The 22,070-nt window shown below is 51.8% G+C and overlaps 10 protein-coding genes and 1 non-coding gene across 11 annotated transcripts in view; 7 read left to right on the top strand and 4 right to left on the bottom strand.

Moving 5' to 3' along the window:
* Positions 1 to 89: 89 nt before the first annotated feature.
* On the top strand, positions 90 to 374 carry BO72DRAFT_500340 (uncharacterized protein; the record flags this gene model as incomplete). The annotated part of the gene is made up of 1 exon (XM_040948901.1): positions 90 to 374. A coding segment is annotated over one exon (285 nt), but the record flags the coding sequence as incomplete, so codon positions are not given.
* Positions 375 to 841: 467 nt separating this feature from the next.
* On the bottom strand, positions 842 to 2,268 carry BO72DRAFT_452018 (Zn(II)2Cys6 transcription factor domain-containing protein). Its single transcript, XM_040945636.1, has 2 exons — positions 1,938 to 2,268; positions 842 to 1,698 (listed from the first exon to the last, which is right to left on the bottom strand). Exons 1-2 carry the CDS (start codon positions 2,124 to 2,126, stop codon positions 1,279 to 1,281), a joined length of 609 nt encoding a protein of 202 aa, XP_040797223.1. The 5' UTR covers positions 2,127 to 2,268; the 3' UTR covers positions 842 to 1,278.
* A 1,543-nt stretch (positions 2,269 to 3,811) lies between these two features.
* BO72DRAFT_t257 lies at positions 3,812 to 3,884 on the top strand. The gene has a single exon. It is a non-coding gene; the product is annotated as a tRNA-Lys (tRNA).
* A 1,759-nt stretch (positions 3,885 to 5,643) lies between these two features.
* On the top strand, positions 5,644 to 6,021 carry BO72DRAFT_462372 (uncharacterized protein; the record flags this gene model as incomplete). Its single annotated transcript, XM_040946559.1, has 1 exon — positions 5,644 to 6,021. One exon carries the CDS (start codon positions 5,644 to 5,646, stop codon positions 6,019 to 6,021), a length of 378 nt encoding a protein of 125 aa, XP_040797222.1.
* Positions 6,022 to 6,723: 702 nt separating this feature from the next.
* Positions 6,724 to 11,098, bottom strand: BO72DRAFT_519291 (ABC transporter ATP-binding protein; the record flags this gene model as incomplete). Its single annotated transcript, XM_040949695.1, has 10 exons — positions 10,953 to 11,098; positions 10,802 to 10,907; positions 10,657 to 10,744; positions 10,046 to 10,607; positions 9,882 to 9,976; positions 9,142 to 9,820; positions 7,761 to 9,092; positions 7,307 to 7,703; positions 6,814 to 7,253; positions 6,724 to 6,750 (listed from the first exon to the last, which is right to left on the bottom strand). Exons 1-10 carry the CDS (start codon positions 11,064 to 11,066, stop codon positions 6,724 to 6,726), a joined length of 3,840 nt encoding a protein of 1,279 aa, XP_040797221.1. The 5' UTR covers positions 11,067 to 11,098.
* A 497-nt stretch (positions 11,099 to 11,595) lies between these two features.
* On the top strand, positions 11,596 to 13,664 carry BO72DRAFT_519289 (fungal specific transcription factor domain-containing protein; the record flags this gene model as incomplete). Its single annotated transcript, XM_040949694.1, has 5 exons — positions 11,596 to 11,703; positions 11,900 to 12,272; positions 12,524 to 12,695; positions 12,753 to 13,036; positions 13,096 to 13,664. The coding sequence occupies 5 exons, from the start codon at positions 11,596 to 11,598 to the stop codon at positions 13,662 to 13,664; spliced, it is 1,506 nt and encodes a 501-aa protein (XP_040797220.1).
* A 670-nt stretch (positions 13,665 to 14,334) lies between these two features.
* BO72DRAFT_500335 (uncharacterized protein) lies at positions 14,335 to 15,750 on the top strand (the record flags this gene model as incomplete). Its single annotated transcript, XM_040948900.1, has 1 exon — positions 14,335 to 15,750. One exon carries the CDS (start codon positions 14,335 to 14,337, stop codon positions 15,748 to 15,750), a length of 1,416 nt encoding a protein of 471 aa, XP_040797219.1.
* Positions 15,751 to 16,149: 399 nt separating this feature from the next.
* On the top strand, positions 16,150 to 16,595 carry BO72DRAFT_500334 (uncharacterized protein; the record flags this gene model as incomplete). Its single annotated transcript, XM_040948899.1, has 2 exons — positions 16,150 to 16,351; positions 16,435 to 16,595. The coding sequence occupies 2 exons, from the start codon at positions 16,150 to 16,152 to the stop codon at positions 16,593 to 16,595; spliced, it is 363 nt and encodes a 120-aa protein (XP_040797218.1).
* A 255-nt stretch (positions 16,596 to 16,850) lies between these two features.
* BO72DRAFT_531307 (MFS transporter) lies at positions 16,851 to 18,535 on the bottom strand. Its single transcript, XM_040950357.1, has 3 exons — positions 18,086 to 18,535; positions 17,569 to 18,028; positions 16,851 to 17,505 (listed from the first exon to the last, which is right to left on the bottom strand). Exons 1-3 carry the CDS (start codon positions 18,462 to 18,464, stop codon positions 16,890 to 16,892), a joined length of 1,455 nt encoding a protein of 484 aa, XP_040797217.1. The 5' UTR covers positions 18,465 to 18,535; the 3' UTR covers positions 16,851 to 16,889.
* Positions 18,536 to 19,541: 1,006 nt separating this feature from the next.
* Positions 19,542 to 20,856, bottom strand: BO72DRAFT_413205 (oxidase ustYa family protein). Its single transcript, XM_040942499.1, has 3 exons — positions 20,527 to 20,856; positions 20,192 to 20,460; positions 19,542 to 20,114 (listed from the first exon to the last, which is right to left on the bottom strand). The coding sequence occupies exons 1-3, from the start codon at positions 20,795 to 20,797 to the stop codon at positions 19,653 to 19,655; spliced, it is 1,002 nt and encodes a 333-aa protein (XP_040797216.1). The 5' UTR covers positions 20,798 to 20,856; the 3' UTR covers positions 19,542 to 19,652.
* A 1,002-nt stretch (positions 20,857 to 21,858) lies between these two features.
* The window catches only part of BO72DRAFT_462368 (uncharacterized protein), a gene marked incomplete at both ends in the record, with an annotated part of 676 nt that continues 464 nt past the window's right edge, over positions 21,859 to 22,070 (top strand). The window contains one exon of the mRNA XM_040946558.1: positions 21,859 to 22,066. Within this exon, the coding sequence (XP_040797215.1) occupies positions 21,859 to 22,066 (208 nt within the window). The remainder of the gene's footprint in view (positions 22,067 to 22,070) is intronic.

Raw genomic sequence — 22,070 nt, 5'->3', positions numbered from 1 at the left:
CTCCTCCTCCTCTCCATCACGAGACTCGCCAGCTACAGCGTTCATGCAAGCACAGACTGACCAGATTGCATCTCTCTCACCACCCACAGGAAGCCATCAAATCCGCCCTCTCCCTCCCCCAACTGCAAGTCCTCTACATCGACATCCAAGACGACTTCTCGACGCCCACTTCGGAATTCCTGTCTGTCGCCGAACCTCCCCTGCGCGAGGGCTACGCGAAGGAGCTGCGATACTTCGCCTTTGGCGACGGCACCACGTACGAATACTTGAGAGAGGAGGGCAGTTTTTCGGATACGCCGTCTCTCGTCGGGTATATCCCGGGTACTGTCTTGCTCCATGAGAAGATGTATGACTGGGTCGAGACTGCAGTGTGAACAAGGGAGGTGGAAAGGAAAACAAAAACAAACCCAAAAAGGCAAAAGAAAATGAGAAAGCAAGAAAACAAGCAGAAAATTGTTACATCCTGCTGTGCAACCCTTTCTGATCTCCCAGCGTTGGTTCTCTCGCCATGCCTCGCGTTGTTCCTTTTTTTTCCCTTCTCAGACCGCCTCTGGTGCTCCTGTTGATCTGATGTACCACAGCCTTGCAAACTATATCCTAAGTTGAACAATATATTCGGGTAGGATTTCTTGAGAAGAGATACAGGTGCAACCTATATATCTGGTTATCTAGTGCAGGTCGAAGCTTCGACGAGGCAGAAACGAGAGTCTCTTCCCAGAAGAGCATAAAAGGCAGGATCAGCATACACTTGACATAACATACACAAGACGGTCTATCGAATGCGGTCTAGACAATACAATCACCACATGGACAAGTGACAACTTCTCTCAGATTGGAAAAGCTCAGCGTTGCAACGTGCAGTTTATGCGCAAGCAAATATTTAAGCCGATTTCACAAAGAATCAACACACACCCCCTCACCACTTCCTGCTCGTGTCTCCTCAACATTCAGTAATTCAGTAAAGCAGTAGCTCCCTCTCTCTTTCCTGTCCCTTGCATTCTTCCTGTCAGACATCCCCGCCGCTATTCTATCTTGCTTCATCTCTTCTTTCCTCCGCGTTCCTTTCTCCATTGTTCTACCCTCCAACCATTTCTCCAGCGATAACCCCTCCCCAAGCCCTTCCAGCAAGAACGGGCATACAGCGACATGAATATAGTATATGGTGTCATCGTAGGCAGTTCTCTCCCCCAAGGAAGGGAGCGAGAATCGAAAGAGGAGGGCTAGAACGAAAGCGTAGCTCCTCCTCCTCCTCCCTCCCAAAATTAACCCCCCTCGAAACTATGCAGACACTGGATGCAGGCCAGGTTCCGCGCCGTCTTTACTTTTGCTGCCGGCGGCGGCGGCGGCGGCGGCGGCGGCGGCAGCCTGCATCTCCCTCTCACGAATCGGCTTGATCAATTCCTCATCCTCGGGCAGAATGGGCGTCCGGTCGTCCGGGAGCAGGGAGTCCAGGAGGGTGCGAGTCACATCCTCGGGATGATTGGCCTGGATGATCTCCACGGCCGCGAAGATGAGCGCCGGGTCGTCGACGCGCGCCAGACGGATGAACTGCTCGAGGTACTCCCGGTAGTAGCTGGCCTGCTGCCGCATGTACTCCATGGTGGTCTTCCGGCGCCGGTCGCTGTGCGGGAGCAGGACGCATTCCACCTGGTGGATCCGGCACATGGTGCATGGGATCCCGGATTCATAGGCGGTACACTGTTGGGGGATGGAGTTCCCCGGTTGGATCCGGGGGGAGATGTGGTCAGAACAGTAGAGAAGTAATGGAATAACGCGATCAACGGGATAATGAAAGACAGGGAGAAATTGAAGGGGGGGGAGTTGCTTTTGCATGCAGTGAGGAACTCCTCGCGGGGAGTTCTCATCCTCTCTCTCTCTCTCTCTCATCTTGCAGCAACAAACAACATTCGAGCCGCGATGGGAAAGGGGGCATTTACCCTGGTGCGTTTCTCTCGACACTTCACGCAGGACGATGGGGACCTTTTGACTGCCTTCTTGGCATTCCCCGGTTGCGAAGGCCCTGGGGGCTCTGGAGGATCGGAAGCCCCCCGTTTCGAGGGCACGAGTGTCGGCTTCGGGGCGAGAGGGCGGTAGGCGGTCGTCGAGCCGGACCCTTGTTGGGCCATGACTTGAGGGGCAACAAGAACTCAAGAACTCACTGGCGAGCTGAGAAAGAAAGGTGGGGGTCATACAGGGTCGAAAGGAGGTGGGAATAGATGGGTACTTTGTTGTTGTTGTTGTTGTGGTGCCAGTGATAGTGCCATGAACAACATTGATAAGCAGCGAGTATTTTTGTTTAGGAGAAACCGGAGATGAAAACTCATGCGCTAACTATGACACGTCGGCGCCGCTGCAAAGCTCTGGAAGGCCTGCCCGCCCCAAAAACCCCAGCGGATGCATTGTCCGGTCGCCATTGATTGGCTGACAATCACCGACGCCCACTGATGCGCGATGGGGAGCCTAAGGCCTCCAGCTATTATTCTGTTCAGCCTGACCCCCTTCTGCAATGGCTCCCTGTGAGACAATAATATCGTGTGACTTTGGGTCAGTGGCTGTGAATTTTATCTCATACCCACGGAAATCGCTAAAGGGGCAAGGAGAAAGGAAAAAGAAAAAGAAAAAGAAAAAGAAAAAAGAAAAACAAAGAAAAATTCCAGAAATCGAAATTCAAATTGACTCAACCTCCGGATCTTCCGTAATATCGGGAACAGCGCTTCCTGAAGTCCCAAGATCGCTGGACCGCTTGTCATGTCGGGTGGTGGTGGTGGTTAATGCCCTGGGGTCAATTAAGGTTATCTGTGATATCACCGTCCTATGCTCTTTACAGTGCCAAGGGGGGGGTGCAAACTCCTTTCCTGGGACTGTACCAGCATGGTATCGGCGCGATATACAGCATTGTCAGAGATCAACAGGCGGTTGAGTTCTCAGTGTCGTCCTTCAGCATTGCGCACTTAAGAGGGGTTCGAGCATTTGCATTCATCCCTTGTGAACGGAGAGCCTCGGATAGGTGAATTTTCTACCCGGCAATTCATTCACTCAGCTCCGTCCGTACCCCAATCAGTCATGATGCATGCACCTCTTTGACTCAGAACCAGCTACATAGATTAACCTGCTGATCAGTTAGTCTTTCCGGGTTTCCCTGTTCGATGGATCAACTTTTGTTTTCTGTTTTTGACTTACCCTGCCGTAATGGCTGTCACATTCCTCCCTTACATCCTATATTTGTGGGAGGCGGTTCTGTATCTTGGCCCCTGGTGGGAGGGGATAAGATTCAAACCGCTCAATCCTCCATCCGTTCTATGGTCATGTCTTGTGGGCAGACAATAAGAGTCACGAGAAGTATTTGCCGTGGCGATGTGCTGGTCCAGAGCGAGCAAGGAGGCAATGCTGGGGTCTTCTCATGCAGTTGCTCGGCTGAAAAAGGCACATGCAGAACAAGCCTAGTCGAATCATGCTACAAGGGTGGTAAATCCGTAGCGGAGCCCTGGTTGGACTTGTTGTTGCCAACAGCAAGAAAGAAGATAGGATTATATTTCCAGCGCCAGCAAGAGGGGTCTTGCCGAAGAGCGTAGGAGAATGGCGTCACATGGAGTCAGGTTCGTCCTTAGAAGGTGCTTAAGGAAAATAGTGGGATGAGAAGCAACTTCGGTCTGACCCGGTTCCACATATATGCGACCGCATGAGCGAACCCAAGGCTATGTATAGTGTGTCAACGCAAGAATGACATCGATCCTTGGGTTCAAGCACTTTTTGGCCTTCCGTCAAAATTTGGTATATGTTTGCAGAATTGAATGTGTTCCTCAACAAATCAGCCCGGCTAGCTCAATCGGCAGAGCGTGAGACTCTTAATCTCAAGGTTGCGGGTTCAACCCCCGCGTTGGGCTTTCTCTTTTGCTTTTTTTTCCTTCCACTTTTTCCTTCCACTTTTCCACACCCGTGTTCAAGTGGGGCCTCTTCTCTGCTAATTGAGCACGACTGCGACAATAGATAATCCTGCAATTGACTCTATTCATAATTACGTTCTACTCCAATTCGGTCACGATTGATCACTGGCCCATATATTTTTGCAGTCCTGACACATGACAGACAAGACAGGGAGTTGAACCCTCTTATCGGGAAGTACAGGCCACAAAATATATTCCGACATCCAAAATCACAGCGCATGGCCATCTCCCGTGTCCCGATGCCCGTCAGGGCTAGAATTCACACTACCTAACGTCTACCTCACGTGCTTAGGACACTCAATCTCAATGGCAATACTACTATCCTTCCCTCCCTCTTTTTTCGTTAGGCTCAATGACAATGTTACGAAATGATGCATTGCTCTGTTCGGGCGCCGAAGCATCCTCTCCCAACCTGGGAGGAGGTACTTTTTAGTCCATTCTGTCACCCTGTGTCTGAAGACCTGCCTGTCTTGATTGCTAGTGAGTCATTCATCGCGAGGTGTGGCCTTTTTCCAATGTCAACGGCTTGCAAGCCGAGTCCTGCCGATGCTACTATCACCACTTACATTACCTTCCTAGGTAGGATGTGCAGCCCTAAGCCGTGACTGCCGCCTTTTTCCTCTTCGGAGTCCCTAGGTAGCATTCTTTATCTCTGCAGCTCAATTCTTCTTTCTGCACGCGACACTCGAGCCATTGACTGTCTATCCCCGAAGTTCTCATTTTTCTCGTCAGGGCCCATCTGTTTACGTCACTCTCTTCAAGGTCATGTTGTCAATTTGCATATATTCGCAGTAGCTCTTGTGTGACCATGTCTTCTTCGGTAAACGGATACTATCACACAGGAGCAGTCCTTGATCTTGACTACGAAAGCATTGATGACCCCTTGGACGGCCTGCTAAAAGGACGAGCTGGAGCCGATCAATCGGTGATCTAAAGATCTATCGAGATCGAAATTTTAGCCTTGGAAAAGCAGCATTTCCTGTGATGTAGTCCTTGCATTCTATGTTCGACAGTGACCTTTTTTCTTTCCTGATAATCCCCCCTTGTCTCCAGGGTCGTCGAGCTAAACATATCGGTCAATAGACTTGGAACCAGAATCTTTCCCCAAACAGACCTGTGTCTTCGATGGTTAGTCTCCCAGCAGAGTCATTATTTGCTTGTGATGAAGCGGATCATCTCTAATATGTTTTTGTTTCCGTGCGATTCTAACTACTGCCTTGGGCGACTAGTTCCTCCTGTTCTGGGGATCTGGCGTAAAATTCTTCCGTACAATGAGTCCGTGTGCTGAATCCTTTGTCTATCTCGAACTTCGTCGGCAATGGGATACATCCATCTATAGAAATTTCTTATCCGCTTTGGGGATACTGGAGTCCTCAACTTCGATATCATGGGTAACTCCATTCCCGGATCTTTATCGCTGTGGGCACCGTGTGAAGATCTCCATCAAGACTCTTTGAGTGGTACCTTGTCCACAGTAAACATGATGTAGTCTTCCCAACCTACCGGAATATATCCCACAGAGAAGTTGACCAAACCCATCGCAATTCGCAACGGAAATGTCTATAAATAAGCGCTGAGAAACGCTCTATACTCGACTCCCATCTTCCCCACAACCCACGAGACCTGACACAAAGCCAAGTCTCCACTAACAACATCCAGCAACTAACCACTCACTCAACGACAAAATCACCCAGTGACAATGGAGGCAACAGGAGCCGCGCCCCCCATCTTCGGCATGCACGAAGACGTCCCGTACGTCATCATGGAAAACAACCCCGCCCAGACGCCCCGTCAGGTCCGAGTCCACACCCTCCTACTCCAGGAGGCGAATCTCCCCCAAGACCGCTGGGTCGGGTTCGCGAAACGCGTGCTCCAGCATTTCTGGAGCCGCGAGCCGCAGGACCATCGGCGCCGCGGCGCGCTGGTCATCTACGAGGACCGCGTGCGGTTCTTCCGCGAGGACTGCTGGGGGATGCACGAGGCGGTCGAGTTCGTCTTCGACAATGAGCTCGAGTGGTACTCGCAGTTTCCCTACACGCATGTCATGCGGGGGTTTTATATGGCCCTGGAGGTTTGAGTGGTGTTGGTCCCGGCCACAGTTCGATCAATTGTGGCTAGGTGTAGGCGGTTAAGGGATGGTGAGTATTATTCTTGTGTTCGTAGCTCCTCGGTTTGAGAGAGGGGTTACAGGTAAACATGCAAAGAAAAAGAAAGCAAGGACTATCAGAAAACGATAATTAAAATTGAGCCCAGGTAGGTCTCCATTTCCTTGGGGGGTGCCTTTGGGTGTTTACTATTTTACACTTAATTTATTTTACATATTATATAGCTTGATATAGCGTTATGTTGTCATAGGATGGTCTAGCTCCATACTAGGCCTTTATTTTGCAACTTGGCGTGAGATCCATCATGATCATGCATTGTAGACGCAGACACTGGAGGATAATGCACTGTGCATCATGGAAGATATTCCTGGATGTTCATCAGATCTATTACTCGTCTTCTCACACGGGTTTTAGAGATCCAGTAGCTAGAGCACGCACGGCTCATTTTAATGCCGGGAAACAGCGACCCAACAAGAATCGCTGTGTATGCCAAAGATACCGGGGTGACTTGTGAGCAGTAGTATTGCTTAACAGACTCACGTCTATGAGAAGGATAGTCTACATAGTATGCATGATACTTAGAAACCAACCGGACAAGGACCCCACCGCATTTGACCTCGTTTCCCGATATTTCAGCTAGCCATTACCTCAAGTACAGTACCGGGTGCTCAGGCCTATTGATCAAAAGCCTGGTTCTGACACTTTTTTCTGTTAGTCAGGATTCTATAAACGAAGCGACACACACATCGGTCCCTTGAACATACCATTTGATAATATACGCCTCTTTTCCGGAGCAGCTCCAGATGGCTGCCCTTTTCTAACAGCCGGCCACCCTCCCCCAGCACAAAGATGATGTCTGCATTCTGCACGGTCGCCAAACGATGTGCCACGGCAATCATGGTTCTTCCCTTTCCTGCTCGCTCGAAGGCGGCTTGGACAAGTCGCTCGCTCTCCGAGTCGAGAGCGCTGGTCGCTTCGTCGAGCAGAAGCAGCCGGGGATTGCGGATTAGGGCTCGAGCGATGGCCAGGCGCTGCTTCTGCCCGCCGGAGAGAGCAACACCGCGGGACCCGATGTTGGTGCTGTAGCCCTCGGGGAGAGATATGATGAAGTCGTGGATCAATGCGTCGCGACTGGCGGTGTGGAGTTGATCGTCTGTGATGGCGCTCGAGTCGACACCAAGCAGGATGTTCTCCCGGATCGTGCCTGGTTGAGGGTTAGTTAGGGCCGCTTTAGTCTTAAAGGGCACTCCGCCAAACCTTGAAAGAGTATCGGTTCTTGGGCAACCAGGGACAGGTGCTTGCGATACGCGTAGATGTCGACCTGGGAGATATCCTGCCCGTTGAAGAGGACTTGCCCCTTCTCGGGCTCGTGGAACCGTTCGAGCAGGGATATGATGCTCGTCTTGCCGCAGCCCGATGCGCCGACGACGGCTGCAAACTGTCCTGCCTCGATCGTCATATTCAGCCCATTGAGGACCGGGCTCTCTTGGCCCGGATACCGCAGGTAGACGTCGCGTAGCTCAATCGCGACCCCGGCCGACTGCACGGGGATATTGCCTTGCAGCGGAGACTCGACCACGCTGGTCGCTCGTGCCTCCAACATCCGGCCCGATGCGGCGGCTGCTTGGGCAGCATTGGGACCGAAGCTCAGGCTCTTGCCGAATCCCTCCGCAGCGTTCATGATGGCCGTCAAGCACACAAAGAAGGCCACGGTCCCGATTTCTCCGCGGAGGAAGAGGTGGCCGCCGTAGTAGAATATGAGAGCCTGACAGCCCAGATTGACGCTTTCAGAGAATCCCAGAACGATGCTGACCCAGCGAGCTTTCTTGTACGCCGCAGTAACATGACCCTGGCATAGCCGTTCAAAGCGATCTATGATGGACCGCTCGAGCGTCAACGATGTGACCGTGCGGAAGGCTCCAATCGCCTCCGACGCGAACTGAGAGCTCTCTGCGAAGACGGCATCGTTGAGGCTCTCGAACTGAAGCTCATATCGGAAGCGAATGTAGCCCGAGAAGACGCAGAGCGGAGTCACTGCACACATGGAGACTAATGCGAGCTTCCAACCATAGGCAAGGGCGATGATGAGACCGCCCACGATGTTGAACAAGGCGATGGCGAGTTGGGCAATGTTGATCCCCATCATCTCCTCGAGCTTTACGGGGTCATCTCGAACGCGGGCGGTTAAGGTACCGAGAGAGTGGCCCTCGTTCTCGAAGTACCCCGCTCGTTGATAAAGGATGGATTCGAAATATTGCGTCTGATACTTGGCCCGGATCAGCGACGCAACGCGTCCAGAGCAGACAAAGGTTACGAAGTAGACAGCCCCCGCCGAGGCGGCAAAAACGGTCCACATAGCCCCCATAAGATCTGCCTCGTTCATAAGCTTGGTATGATTGCTTTGCCACTTGAACATATCGATGGACCTCGCAAACATCCATGCATAAAGAGGCTGTGCTGTTCCGGCTGCAGCTGAGGCCAGAATGCCACAGACCATAATACTCCAATATGCCCGTGACTCGAGGAATAATAGGCAAAAGCACCCGACGATCCCGCGATCTGTCTTATTCTTGCTCCATGCATTTGAAGCCTGGTCATCGCAATGCTTAGGCTCTTTGGGGATCGCTTCACGGCTCAGAGTGTCAACACTTGCCAAGTCAAAGTCATTCGTGAGAACACTCCGGGTAGAATCCTCAAGAGATATTGCCTGCGCATCAACAAGACCACGATAGAACCCTCCATCCATAGCGACTAGGCTCTGATGGGTCCCTGATTCCACCACCTTGCCCTTCTTAAGGACCACGATCTGTTCTGCATTCCTGATTGTGGACAGCCGATGTGCAATGACGATAGTCGTCTGGTGTTGAGCTGCCTTGTCGAGCGCTGCCTGGACAATTCGCTCACCGCTGACATCGATGGCGCTGGTGGCTTCGTCGAGGATGAGAATGTCAGGCCTTTTGACGATAGCCCGAGCAATGGCTAGCCGTTGGCGTTGACCCCCGGAGAGTCGAGCGCCGCCATCGCCAACGTTGGTATCATACCCCTACAGCACATTAGCCCCTTGGTCGATTGGATACGCTCACGGTTCATACCAGGGGGAGTCTGTTGATAAACTCATCGGCATACGCTTCTTGACAGGCTTCCTGGACACGTTCTCGCTTGCGCTCTTCGGAGTCTCCCTCCCAGGGTGTTCCGACCAGTCCGCGAACCACATTCCCGTAGATGCTATCATTGAACAAGAACGGCTCCTGCTGGACGAGGCCAATCTTGGAGCGCCACCAGGACACGTCGATGTCGTCCAGTGAGTAACCACTTGTTGTGATGGTGCCTTGGAGCTTGACTGGAGAACTTGACACATGGTGGTCCAAGCCAGTCAGATTTGCGGAATCACTTCCTTCCTGCGGGGTTGATCTGGTAGTCATAGCATGAGGCTGTGTCAAGGAGTACCAATGCTCAATCAGACCGACGATGGTGCTTTTGCCCGAGCCCGAGGGGCCCACAATGGCGGTGATCTTGCCAGCCTCAATCCGAAGGTCAAGCTGGTCGAGGATCTTGAGACTGGGTCTGCTTGGATAGGCGAAAGAGACCTTCTCAAAGACAATATCATCTGTTGCTTTAACGTCTGGTGACTTCAAAAACCCCTTCGGGGGGACGGGCGTGTCGATGATGAAAAAGAACTCCGATGCTGCGAGGGACGCTTTAGTTATCGCCTGTAATGGAGAGGAAACCCGATCGAGAGAGAAGAAGATGGTGGTCAGGTTCATGAGAACCCTAGATTCCAGGATTAGTTGGCATTTACACGGAATGCTTTCAGGGGCATCGCCTTGCTTACACGGTGATCACGCCAACGCTGTCCAGCCTGCCTCTCGTAAAGATCAGAGTTCCATACCAAAATGTCAAAGCAATGGTCCCGAAGACACCGAAAAACTACAGACAGTCAGATTCGGTTTGAAGCTTGCTGGGCGAGGGGTGAGATAGTGATGTGATGTGACTTACTGTTAAAGAGAATTGGAGCGAGGTGAGCGGATTCAGCGCCACCGCTTGCTCCTTGGCCTGTTCGACAAAAGCACCGTACTTGTCAACCGTCTGCCGCTGTGCGCCGCAGGCCATGATCATGCGGATGCCGGCAAAGCTTTCACTAGCGATACTGGCAGCCTGTCCTTCCAGATGGGTCAGGTTAGCCCGGCTCTTGGCTGTGAGTCGGACCAAGGGACCGACTCCGAGGATGGTCGCCACAAAGCCTGCTATGGTTACCAGGGAGAGCTCCCAGCTCCACATCAAGGCAACGACAAAGGAGGCAATAATGAGGGTGGTGCTTTCAATGAAGATCGCGAGTTTCTCGGAGAGACCACCCTGCAGGGTGTTGCTGCTGCTCGTTATCGTGCCCACAGCATGGCCCGGTGGTAGCGAGTCCAGCACATGCATGCTCTGATGGAAGATATGCTCAAGGTAATGAGTTCGTATCGCAGCCGATAGTGAAATACTGACCATGCGGAAGGCGAACTTGTGGATCGAAGCGAGGCCAAAGCGGGCGATGAAGAGGGCAAACACGAAAAGGCTGTGGGTGTTAATTTCCGAGCAAGTCAAGGGTAGAGGTATGACATTACCATAGCCGATTAAGTGTATGTTCGGTTCCTGCGTGGTCCGCACTTCCACTTCCAGTTATCACCCCTGTGAACTGCCCGACAACTTTGCCTATGCTACGGTTAATCTAGGTACGGCGACAAAGACAGGTTTGAGATTTTTGCTCACCAAAAATGATGAGCATGAGGGGTTGGGTGATCCCGGCGCCTATTGCAGCAAGCATTCCAGTGACAAGAACCAGATTATCCCATCGTTTTGCATAGGTAAAGACACGCTGCAAGGATCAGTTCGTATCTTATGATGGGAGATGTGGTCTTACCAGATAGTTCCTGAAGCTGGCGGTGGATTTGGGGCCATGCCCAGGGACCTCCTCGGTATTGTCTGCCGATGTTGATGACACACTGTGTGTGCTAGTCACCACTTGAGCACCCATGGATAATTGAGAGAGACTGAAGGATGGAGAGCAGTTTGAAGAGGAAAGGAAGGAAGTTATTCGAGTTTCGGTTTATCTGTAAGAAGGCGACAATATATAAGCTCCAGGATTAGGGAGATGATCAACTAGCTTGAAGAGTGCTGATGAGGTGAGATCTATTCTTATTCCCCTCTGCTACCTCTTATCTTTCTATAATACACCATTCTCTTTTTGGCGCACAAAGGACTTTTTTTTTTTTTTGCTAGAGATCTATACATGCTCTATGGGAAAGGCGGCGGAGCGGGCAGCAAAAAAGTCCCCGGGGTTTCCCAGTAGGGGGGTCCAGGGCATGACCTGATTGGTGCGGGTGGATCGGACTCGGGCCCGCCGACCTTTTTGCCTTCCGCTCCCGTGCGCCCTCCCATCCATGATGTCTTTTTTCCTGTCCTTTTCCCAGTCTCCAGTCAACGCGCAGAACAATACTACCTCTGTCAGGTTGTATGTCTGCCGGTACCAATCTAGCTCTTCCGCTCCTGCATAAGGAACATAAATGCCCGACACGTTGCATGGGGAGAAGGCTCGCGCCTGCACCAACTGTTCTCGGGCGAAGGCAAGGTGCGTCTGGCGAGACAATGACGATGACGTTTGCCAGAGGTTGGTGTTTGAGGTTGTACAGTGAATTATCTGAATGATGGATCCTTAAATGATGAGCTCTAGATGCTTCAAGAACGGATTATCGTGTTCTAGGTTATCTTCCGTTTCGAGAAAACGGCGAGGAAAGGCTACGTAAGTGACCCTGATGGTAGATCAGTGGCGGGTCCGACCGCCATGAATCACATGAAACTCATTGGGAGTGCCCCAGTCATGCCAAAATATTAGAACAAAAGTTGGACGATATCATGGACCTGTTGACTGGTGATGGAAAACGCCCACCTGACTCCGAGCAACGTCCTCCATTCCACCAAACCGAGGGCGCTACGCCAACCACAACGCCTCAAATCCATCCCGCAGCTCTTTCATCGGAGAATCTGGAATCAATAGCCCCGCCGCACGGATTGATTTCTGTATTCCCCGGGTTCGAGATTACTCGTCATGAAGCCGATCAGAGCCTTGAAGAATACATGACCACCATGCTTCCCGAATTCCCTTTCGTCCCTCTGCCCTCCTCTAATCTTTCCCAGGCACTGGAAGAGAAGCCACTTCTCACCAAGACGATCATATGTGTCTGTAGACCTCCACCGTTCAACTCCTCCGCTGCGTTCGAGAGCTGGTTTCGGCGGCAGATTGCACATGAGGCTGTTGTTCTGACGGGTAAGAACCTAGAGCTTGTACAAGCAATACTGGTCTTTCTTGCCTGGTAGGAACCTATACCTTCTCCCCAATTGGTAGCAGTTGTGGCTCAGGCTGACAGGATTGTGTGGTTAGGAATGACATCTATTTTTATGCCACAGAAAAAGATACAGCACTTCTGCAATTAGCAATCGGTTTGGTCGAAGATCTGAAGCTGACTAGACCCCAAAAGACAACGGATTTATCGTTCAAATCGATTGTCGAGGATGCAGCTCATTTACGTGATGATCTCCCAGTCCAGCCGAAACAAACTCGCGCGGATCGAAGAACCTTGCTCGGGGTCTACTATATAACCTCCTCGTATGTGTTGACACTGTCGACCTTGTAGTGTCATGATGTTGACCCGTACTCCAATAGTCTATGCAGCCTTCTCGGCAAACGATGCAAGCCAGAGTACACAGCACACTTCGATGACTGCTGTAGTCAACTTTTACACGATCAGGAATACCCGACGGATGCATTGCTCGTGCAGCTTGTGCGCATACAGAAAATTGCGATGAAGGTAAAAGACGCGTTCTGGGAGACGACCGGGGCCACCAATGACAGGCCGCTCGGCGGTATCTACTCTATCGCTGTTGCCTCTTTCCAAACTGAGCTGGATGCATTTGTCGACCAGCTGCCCGCCAACTTGAAGTGGAGCCGTATGTCAGCTTCCAAGAATTGAACACGTGAATGGGGTTTAGCTAACTCCTCAGCTAAGATCTGTTGCAAACCCATTGCGCCACAGTCCGCATTCGCTTGTTTGAGCCCTTCAGATACGGCGACCAGACAGAGATCATTGAGCCCACACATCTCAGATGCCGCAGGATATGGGATTGCTTGCAGAGCACACAGGCACTCCATGACGAATTCCGCCTGGTGCCGGTCGAATCGTATCCCACCCTTACTTTCGTAACCGTCTTGCACCTCGCGCTTGCCATCATCAAAGCCTTGCGTCTTCTGTGTGTTGAGGACCAGGCCTGGGATCTGACCACCGCACGCGCTACGTATGATCTTCCGGGTATGCTTCGGGAGCTGAGCAAGAGGTTTGAGGTTGCGAGCAGAGGTGGCAGCCCCAGAAGCAGAATCCTACTTCAAGGCCGGCCCATTTTCTCCGCCTACGCCGAAGCATATCGAGGCATCGAGCGTGGGTATTCGACCAAGCTAAATGGTGGCGTGGTGCCTCCGGGCCCGGCATTAGTGGACCCAGTCAATGCATACGGCGGGGAGCAGTGCGACATGGACTTTTGGGCTCAGTTATCCGAGTTGACAAATGGACTTGTACCTTAAATTTTTATAGGCGCCTTGTGGGCCAGGGAAGACTTGAGGCTCCATTCTTAGCATCCAGATATATCGAGATGAAGTCGATCAATCGAAATCGAGGTGTTCTGCAAGAGCACATCAAGCAGGCTGTCGAGTATCCTGTCGAAGCAAGTAAATTTCATCGCAACGTCTTCAGGGCTTTGAGCCCGTCTTGTGCACTAGAAGTCGCAAGTATGCAGCATCTTACGGTCACTGTGCACAGCGGTGGCTTGAACGAGAAAAGCGGGCAACAACGTCGGTTACCTAGACATGTTTGTGACTGAGGCTTGGTCTACGTTTTCAGAGAAGCGGAGGATTGTTTTCCAAGGATGAGTCCTTGAAAGGATTGACGCGGAATCCATGACTGCTCAGTGCTTGCTTTCTTTGCTACCAAGCGCGAAACAAAGGCTATAGGCCTCATTGAAAAAGAATTCCCAATTGTTCTCTTCTGAAATATTTCAACTGTAATCAGTCGAACCAACAATCAAGTGGACAAACTCGCCATTCCACTACGGGAGGATACCTGTATCATCTGTTCAAGACTATCTAATGACACCGTATTCACCCGGAGCAGAAGACGAGGCCAAAACTATAAAAGAACCGAGAAGCCTTACACCTTCAATGGCATGTCTCATCAATCTCGTGTACAGACGTAGCCATGATCACACTTCAAACATACAACGTGTACCGCAGACCACGCGAATTCGCCAGGATGGATACTTTCGATCGTGTCCCCCGCGAGTCACTCGTCGAGATTGTCAAAACCGCAGCAGACTGGGTGACCCTGGAAGATCTTATTGTGGACTTGACGCAGCTGACTCCGCTGTTCGAACCGGGAAATAAACCTGATAGTCCTGCAGACCCTGAAGCGATGGCTCTTGTGAGGCATATCCTCGAGCATAATTCAATTATGTCGTATGATTATCTCGAACGATATTTCATGGTGTGTGTCGAGCTACGAGGGCCGATTCCGCACACGAGTCTGTACGACTTTGTTGACAAAACCAGTTTCGACCTCCAGAGTAGCAAACATGGCCACCGCCTCTCTATGTCTACGGCGACTCGCGCGTCTCTCCGCGCAGTGGTAAACATCGCCGCCAATATACAACGTCTGGCCTGCATGTGCTTGACAACACTGCGAGCACGTCTGCAAGCGATACTGCCCCAGTACTTCAAAGACATCCGAGAAATGCCGTCTCTGGTCCCGCGTAAGCTCCGAGACGTGGGTGCATTCTCTTGGATCGAGGAGTACCGCGTCTACCGTGCCCTGTGGCACTTGCAGGCCTTTAGCGATTTCTTGCAGGTGGCTGTTCAGCTGCGATGGACGGACGAGCGGGTGCTATCTCTTCAGAGAGATCATCTCCACTGGAGCGGACTTTGCAGGCAGGAGCCATATACCGCAGAGGACGATACCGAGTGGGAAACACTGTGTAAAAACACGGCCGCTTGGGAGGAGATATGCGAAGTTTCGGAGTGCCTTGAAAGCCTCTACGCCGGGTCTCCTGATCTCTGCACGACCTATTCACCCCAGGCTCCCAGCGAGGACGAAGACAAGTTCGTCCCCGAATGCTTTGACCTCGACAGGAAGTACCGGATTCACGCCAACCACAAAGTCTTCCTGCTAGAGAGACTCCCCAATGCATTCCGCTGCCCGGCGGGCCCCTTCGAGGTGTGGTCGCCGCCGGCCCAGCCGCGGGAGGGGGACCTCTTGCATGAGCTCTGGGGCCAGAGTGGCGAGCATACCGCGCACCACGAGGTCCTGGACTTCGTATACGCCTGGCGTCTACTGCAAGAAGACGGAGACCCCGCGGCATGTTACAACATAGCACCCGGGTCCTTCCGGGCGCTGGGCATGGGGCTGTGGGACTATTGGCGGCTCTTCGAATTAGGGCTTCACGAGGTCTGGCCCGACAGAGGCTCGACGGCGCTGACCACCCCAGACGGTGATGTACGCATCTGGGCGCATCCGCGGCCGGTGAACCTCTTTCTATCCGACCGCGCTCACAAGTGGCATCTTCTTCTGGGGGCTTGGGAGGCGCTTTTCCCCGCGCCTGTTGAAGTTGTGGAAGTATAGCCACAGAGGCTATGCGAATGATTCTCAACTCAAAACTAATCTACTATACAGATTCTATCATTACTTAGATGATGGAAGGTTCCCGATCAGAAAGATTTGCTAATAGTACAATCAAATAGTCAGATAAACAAAGAATCTAAGTATTTGTTAGAATCAAAGTTCCAAAATGTTCTCAGCTCCCTCCGCACCTCTTGTTTGGAGTAATTAATAAATTATACAATGATGATGATGATTTAAACCAGACTATACGGTGCATCCCGCGAAGCGCAAGAACAGATATAATTGAAGCACTTTCAGACTCAGGAGAAATCTACGAGTAAAGCAAGCGCAAAGAAGCTCATATCAAGGAGAAATAGTAATAGCCGTGTCGTCGGCAACGAGGAGAGTAGCCTGGAGCTCATGGCCATCTTTTTGGATCAATATGTAAAAAGGGAGTCCGCGACTGTGCCTATCACGGAGGATGTGGTGATCAGTCGTCTTCAGAACACGAAGTCCGGCAGTGGTATCCTCGAGCTGCTGCTTGAAAGGCGCAATGCAAATGATGAGATCTCCCCACCCATCGGGGAGCTCTTGATATTGTCAATCACGATAAGGGCCCGGAGTATGGCAGTGTTGGTTTGAGCACGGCATGAAGTATTCGCCTCGGATAAACGCTTCATTCTCAAACTCACAGAACGCGCGCAGAACGCGCAAGCGGTGAAGAAATAGGATCCATTCTCAAGGTCTTGGGAAACGAAGGTCTGGTGGCCCAAGATGTTCTGAAAGCCGCATCCCGCAGCTACAAAGGCGCTGGTGCCATGCGGTATCGTCTTTCGCCTTCGGCCGCAGGCTCGAGTGACCGATGAGATGTTTGTGAGTTCATGTTACATCCTCATGCATCGGATGGGGGGGTTTGCGAAGATGCCAAGGTCACTGGTCCTCGCTGAAAGTGATGAGAATTCGAGCCTCGATGGATGAAGTTAGGTCCCACTGCCCTTGGCCCTGCGCCTTTCACGAAGACAGATGTATCATTAATGACTACCTACTCATGTGCGAAGAACTGAAGTCAACCAGAATATATATGTTATACTGCATGAACATGCATTTATCGCTTTCCTTCTAAAGAGCCAGTCCTTTGGGGCCGCAAGGGGTATGCAGGTCTATACCCGTACAAGTGTCAATGCGACTCCCACCAACCCATAGAGCAGACTACCCAACACCCACACCCACCCGGACCCCAGTCCGCCAATCTGCAATCCCAGCTTGAACATATTCGTAAAGCACAGGCTACCCAGGATATTGCCCACGTACTGCAGGATCTCGATCGCGGAATACAGTCGCGCGGTCTCCTCGCGTTTGACCAACGCGGTAGCCAGCGACCGCATGGTTAGGGCAAAACCCGCTCCCGCCGCATAAACACTTACACTGGGAATCAAAAAGAAGACTGATGGCGAGAGAGCAATTCCGAGTGACCCCAGGAGCAGAGCGGCAAGACTGAGACGCGCGACCTGCAGGTCTCTTTGTGGGAGGGATAAATAGTGCAAAACCTTTTGGGAGAGGTACGGGAGGAGGAACAGGAAGACGAGGATGGTGATCCCCGCATGGAAGGAAACGATCAAGTTCGCTTGCGCCAAAGTCCAGGCGAAGCGTCTTGAAATGTGCTGGGTTAGGAACGGGAAGGAGCGCTGCACGAGCTCGACTGTTGCAAAGGAGAATAGGAGCAAGAGTGATTGCTGGTGGAAGATGAACAGGTAAGGATGGATGAGACGTGCCAGCCTTTTCGGCAGTGAAATGGGTGTCAGCACTGGCTTCGAAGATGTATCACATGTCGATACTGACTCGTCTGGGCTTGGTGCTGCTGGCTCTTTGCTTCTCACGGGCATATTCATGGTCTCGGGAAGTGACAGCGCACAGCCAAGGCCTATCATCACCGTACCACAACCAATTAGCAGCGGGATCCATGGGTTGAGAGCCATGAGTCCCGAGCTGATCAAGCTGGCCAGGAAACTTGCCACTTGACTGGCAAGTCCGACCCGGAAGAACAGCGCTGCGCGTTGCGCATCGGTGGCCAGATCAGCCAGCATGGCCCAAATCACGACCAGTGCCACGGCTGGTCCTCCCCCGATGATCCAGCTGAGTGCGGCGAGCCAGATCGCACGGAGGGGGAAAGTGCCCGAAAACCATAGAACGGTGTTGGTGATGATCGCATTGAGCAGAAACCCTGGAATAGTGAGGCGGATAGCTTGTCGGCGACCATACCGATCCGCCAGCAGTCCGTAGGGAATGGCGCAGATGGCGCCTGCATGAAAGGTCAGCACTAACGCATATTTCTGTTAAGGTTTGGCGCTTGACAAACACAGTAGTCCCTCGAGCAAGTCGGAGTATCCTTTCACCGTAGCGACTTCGGTCTGCACTTCTGCTATCTTGCACAGGTGCTCGGGCAGATGGCCGGAGGCGGGCAGTCGAGCTGGGTCGTGTCGACGCCAATAGTTATCGCAGGCGATCATCTCGATCACCCGCACCATTGGACCCCCGATCATCTGGCCGCCGACTTGGAAGCTCAACAGAATCGCGACCACGGTGATGACCAGGCGCAGACGGGTACGTGGTGACAGCTTTGGCTCTGGAGCCCCGCTACAGCCAGCTTGGCTGGCAGGTTGCCCTCTAGGGAGGAAAGGTTCATCCTCGCCGTGGGGATTATTACCTGACTCCAACGACACGTCAGGATAGGCCATTGTGAGGAGCGGGCAGAGAGCCGAGGTAGATGTGGAACGCAAAAAGGGCTCTTAGGATGGCTCGGTTGCTGGAATGGAAGGCTGGTACGTGGGGGTTCTCTGCACAAGCAGGATAATAGTTTCTCTCTCTTTAGAATCAGCATTCCGGGAGGGACTAATGGCGGTGAATATTTCTGCACAGACACTCACTCGGTGCGTGAGGAATGTGACAGCTCTACCACGGTATGCTTGAATCACACACCACCTACGTATAGTGCAGCACACTTTATTCAATTAAAACGCTTGTTGCCGACCGTATGACAGTTCCTGCATCTATTGCAGATAGACAGCGGGGTCGAGAATAATAGTGCATCTATGTCGTAGGCGAATGATAAGTGAATAAGAAAGTTAGCGGCGATCCTGTAAATGCAGTTTGTCTCACTAAGTCCCTTCACCGACGGTAGTAAGACTGATCATTTCCCGATTTGGAATATGAGCACCTTTCCAGCCAGCCACCTGCAAAGCAGCGGGGCATTATTTGACTTGTTGTAACTGGCTACTATCCACTCGGAGTACAGAGACGCAGTGTACACCGTTGATAACTACTAAACTACCTAGTGCTCTTAATTACATACCTACCTAAGTAGTTACATCTTACCTTCGGATCTAAGCTATGAACTGAGGCAGAAGACAAATCCCGACTGGATAATATCAATAATACCAATCAGAGTCAATTGATTTTCGGATGTATCCGTCCCCACTTTGGGGATGGAGATGCCTTGTTTTTTCCGCTGACTAGAGACGGTAAAAATTGCGCATGTACAGGATGGCCGCTTGTCTCCGCCCTCGTACAGCTGCTTCCAAGGTGGCTTCGACCGCCTGGCCACTTCTATCTAGGTTATGATTGGTGGGTATCATGAGTTTGAGCTGGAATACCCAAGGCGAGTCGAGAAAACACTTAGGCATATGCACAGAGTTCCCAGCGCGTCAAACATCACGTCATAGCCCTATCTTGAGGTTACCCTGAGTCCTATGTAGTCCTACGCTTGGGATTATCCAACTTGTCACAGGCGGTGGAGAAAGAGAGGCAGTGTGCGTGTATGTGTGTGTCATTAGACAAACTACCAGCATCCCCTTTCGATGCTCCCATACATCTTTTCGTAGACCGATTAGGATACTCCATCTAAACCAAGCCTCTTGCGGCCCTTGTCAAAATCTACCGCCCCCGGAAGTCACATTGGATTGATGAGCATGATGCTCATGGGGGGCCTTAAGAGGTTCCCCTTCTTGCAGATGATGGTCGCCTAGCTTAATGCCGAGTTCATAGTCTTGCTTTTTCCACGGGGCTGGCCACACGAATGCATCCTTCGGTAAGGGCATGGCATCAAATTTGGCGGTGTCGACCGCATTGTCGTGCTGCCAGTCCAAGAGAGCATTGAAGTCGCGACATTTGCGGTTCACACTAAAGTCGGGCCATGGAGCGTGACGATCTTCGACCCAGTCCAACGTCAAGACCTCCGTGTTGGCATTGCACTGAAGATTCTGTAGCAGGATGTCGGTGCAGTGGCCCAAATGAATCCACCACATCTTATCTTTAACATCCAGCTCGGGTTCGTAGCCGGGGTAGTCGGCGAAAGCGGCTTTGCGCAGCATGTTCAGGCAATGGATTTGCTGTGGTTCCATGGGGTCAGTACTTTTGCCTTGTACAGCTGAAGGACCAGAGAAACGAGGACAACGGGTATTCTTACATGCATCACGTCCAGCTGAACCATGTATGCATCATCTCCCATTCCCCAATAATCATTATCGAAGCGCGCGACGGTGTCGGGGTTTTTACCGAGCTTGAGGACTTGCTCGCGAGTCACAACATGTGTTAGGACGTCTTCGAATCGCGCCCAATCGGCATCGTTGGCAGCGCTGGGCTCTTCGCGGGCGATGGATATTTCTGGAAGAGCGAAGAGCGTTCCGTTTAGCGTGGTTTGGTACCTTGGAATCTCAATGTCGTCCAGGATAGGTGCTTTCGTTGTGTTAGTCCACTGGTTTAGGCCCGGGGAAGCATTTGGAATGGAGTATGGAGACTCACACCACCATGACACTGGCCTAAGTATCGCATTCTTCTCTTCACTCGAAAAGCTGCCTTTAGCGCTGAGGACTAGACCAATGGTAATGCTCAGGAGAAGTGCGTTTGCGATTGTCAAGTATATCCAGGCTCTTGAGGGGTTTTGCGGCGGGCTCCTCTTGGTAAGCAGCTCCTCTGACTCGATATTCTCTTCATCGCTATCGCGACTCTCGGTCTGTAGGGCTTGAAACTTGAAATCTTGACGAAAGGTTCTGAGAAGCTTAGAGAACACCATTGTGGGTGCGAGTGATGCTCTGGAAACTCGGTTCTACCATAAGATGCTGAAGGTGAGAGCTAGGTGGGCAGAAATCGCTTTCAGCATTGAAGAAGATACCTGCAGTGCCTATGACAGTAAAACCTGAGTACCTACGGTAGTGAGGGCGTCAGACATGAGAGCAGGATGGCATCATGCAGTCCCAGAAGTGATCGACAGCGGGTCTCGTGCATCGCCAGCCGCAATGGCGGGGCTGAAGCGAAGATCACAGACTTATTGCATGCAATAAACACACTGAGGTCATATGTGACTTATCTTACTTGAGCCGAGATGGCCTAGAACCGGAGCATCACAAGGTCACATGCTGATGTTCAGCTCCCCTGCAGTCGAATTGGCAATTATAATGGGGCAAAGACTTGCGGTTCACAACACATTTACACGCTGCTGCATGGATGTCCATTCGAACTACTTCTTCGGCAATGATAGGCCCGAGTGGGGGTCCCGGTCATGCCGTACCACTAGCAGAGACGTGGGTTCGGAGCTGAGCCTTATTACCTTCTCTGATTGCACAACACTAGTGGCTTCTACTGTTGCACATGGGAATGTGAATAGTTCAACCCATGAATCATACTCCTCAACTTGATTCACAATCAGTACTGGTACCGGTACGCCTGGTTCTAAATCGACCGCATGAAAGCTCAATGAAGTAATAGCTCAGCAATATATCACTCTTCATTGCAATGCCAAGATGTAGCCTCATGCGTGGCGTCGAGATCAGCAAGGTTCATCGATACAGCTTCTGAGGGACAAACCTGTCTATAATGTGATGCCAGAGGTTCTTCATTCGGTGATTCTGACATACAGCCGCCTACAGGGTAGTAGAAACCCCCCGAGACCTGGGCCGGCGGGAACTGTGATAGTCGGGGTGCTTTCAGTGGCGCGGAACCAAGCAGACCACCTGAGCACCCCATCCAAGTTTCTATAAAGGACTTCCTGTCTACATCGGCGGTTTCTTCTCATCTTTCCACACCTCACCCCCGCCACACTTCTTCTGAATATTTTGGACTACATTGCTTGTCAAGATGCACCTCTCTTGCCTTCTTGCGCTCCTGGGAGCCACAGGGTTCACCTTCGCCCTTCCTGTCTCCAGCAACCTTGACCAGCTTGAGTCGTCCCCTCAGGATCTGGACAAGAGATTCTACTATACCCACTATGTTGCCCCGGAAAAGCGTGATGAGGAAGCACTCGACAAGCGCTTTTTTTACCTTTACGACACTGCCCCGGAGAAGCGTGA

Source organism: Aspergillus fijiensis (assembly GCF_003184825.1).
Source record: "Aspergillus fijiensis CBS 313.89 unplaced genomic scaffold BO72scaffold_63, whole genome shotgun sequence".
NCBI classification, from domain to species: Eukaryota; Fungi; Ascomycota; class Eurotiomycetes; order Eurotiales; family Aspergillaceae; genus Aspergillus; species Aspergillus fijiensis.
This window is presented reverse-complemented; position numbering and strand designations above follow the sequence as displayed.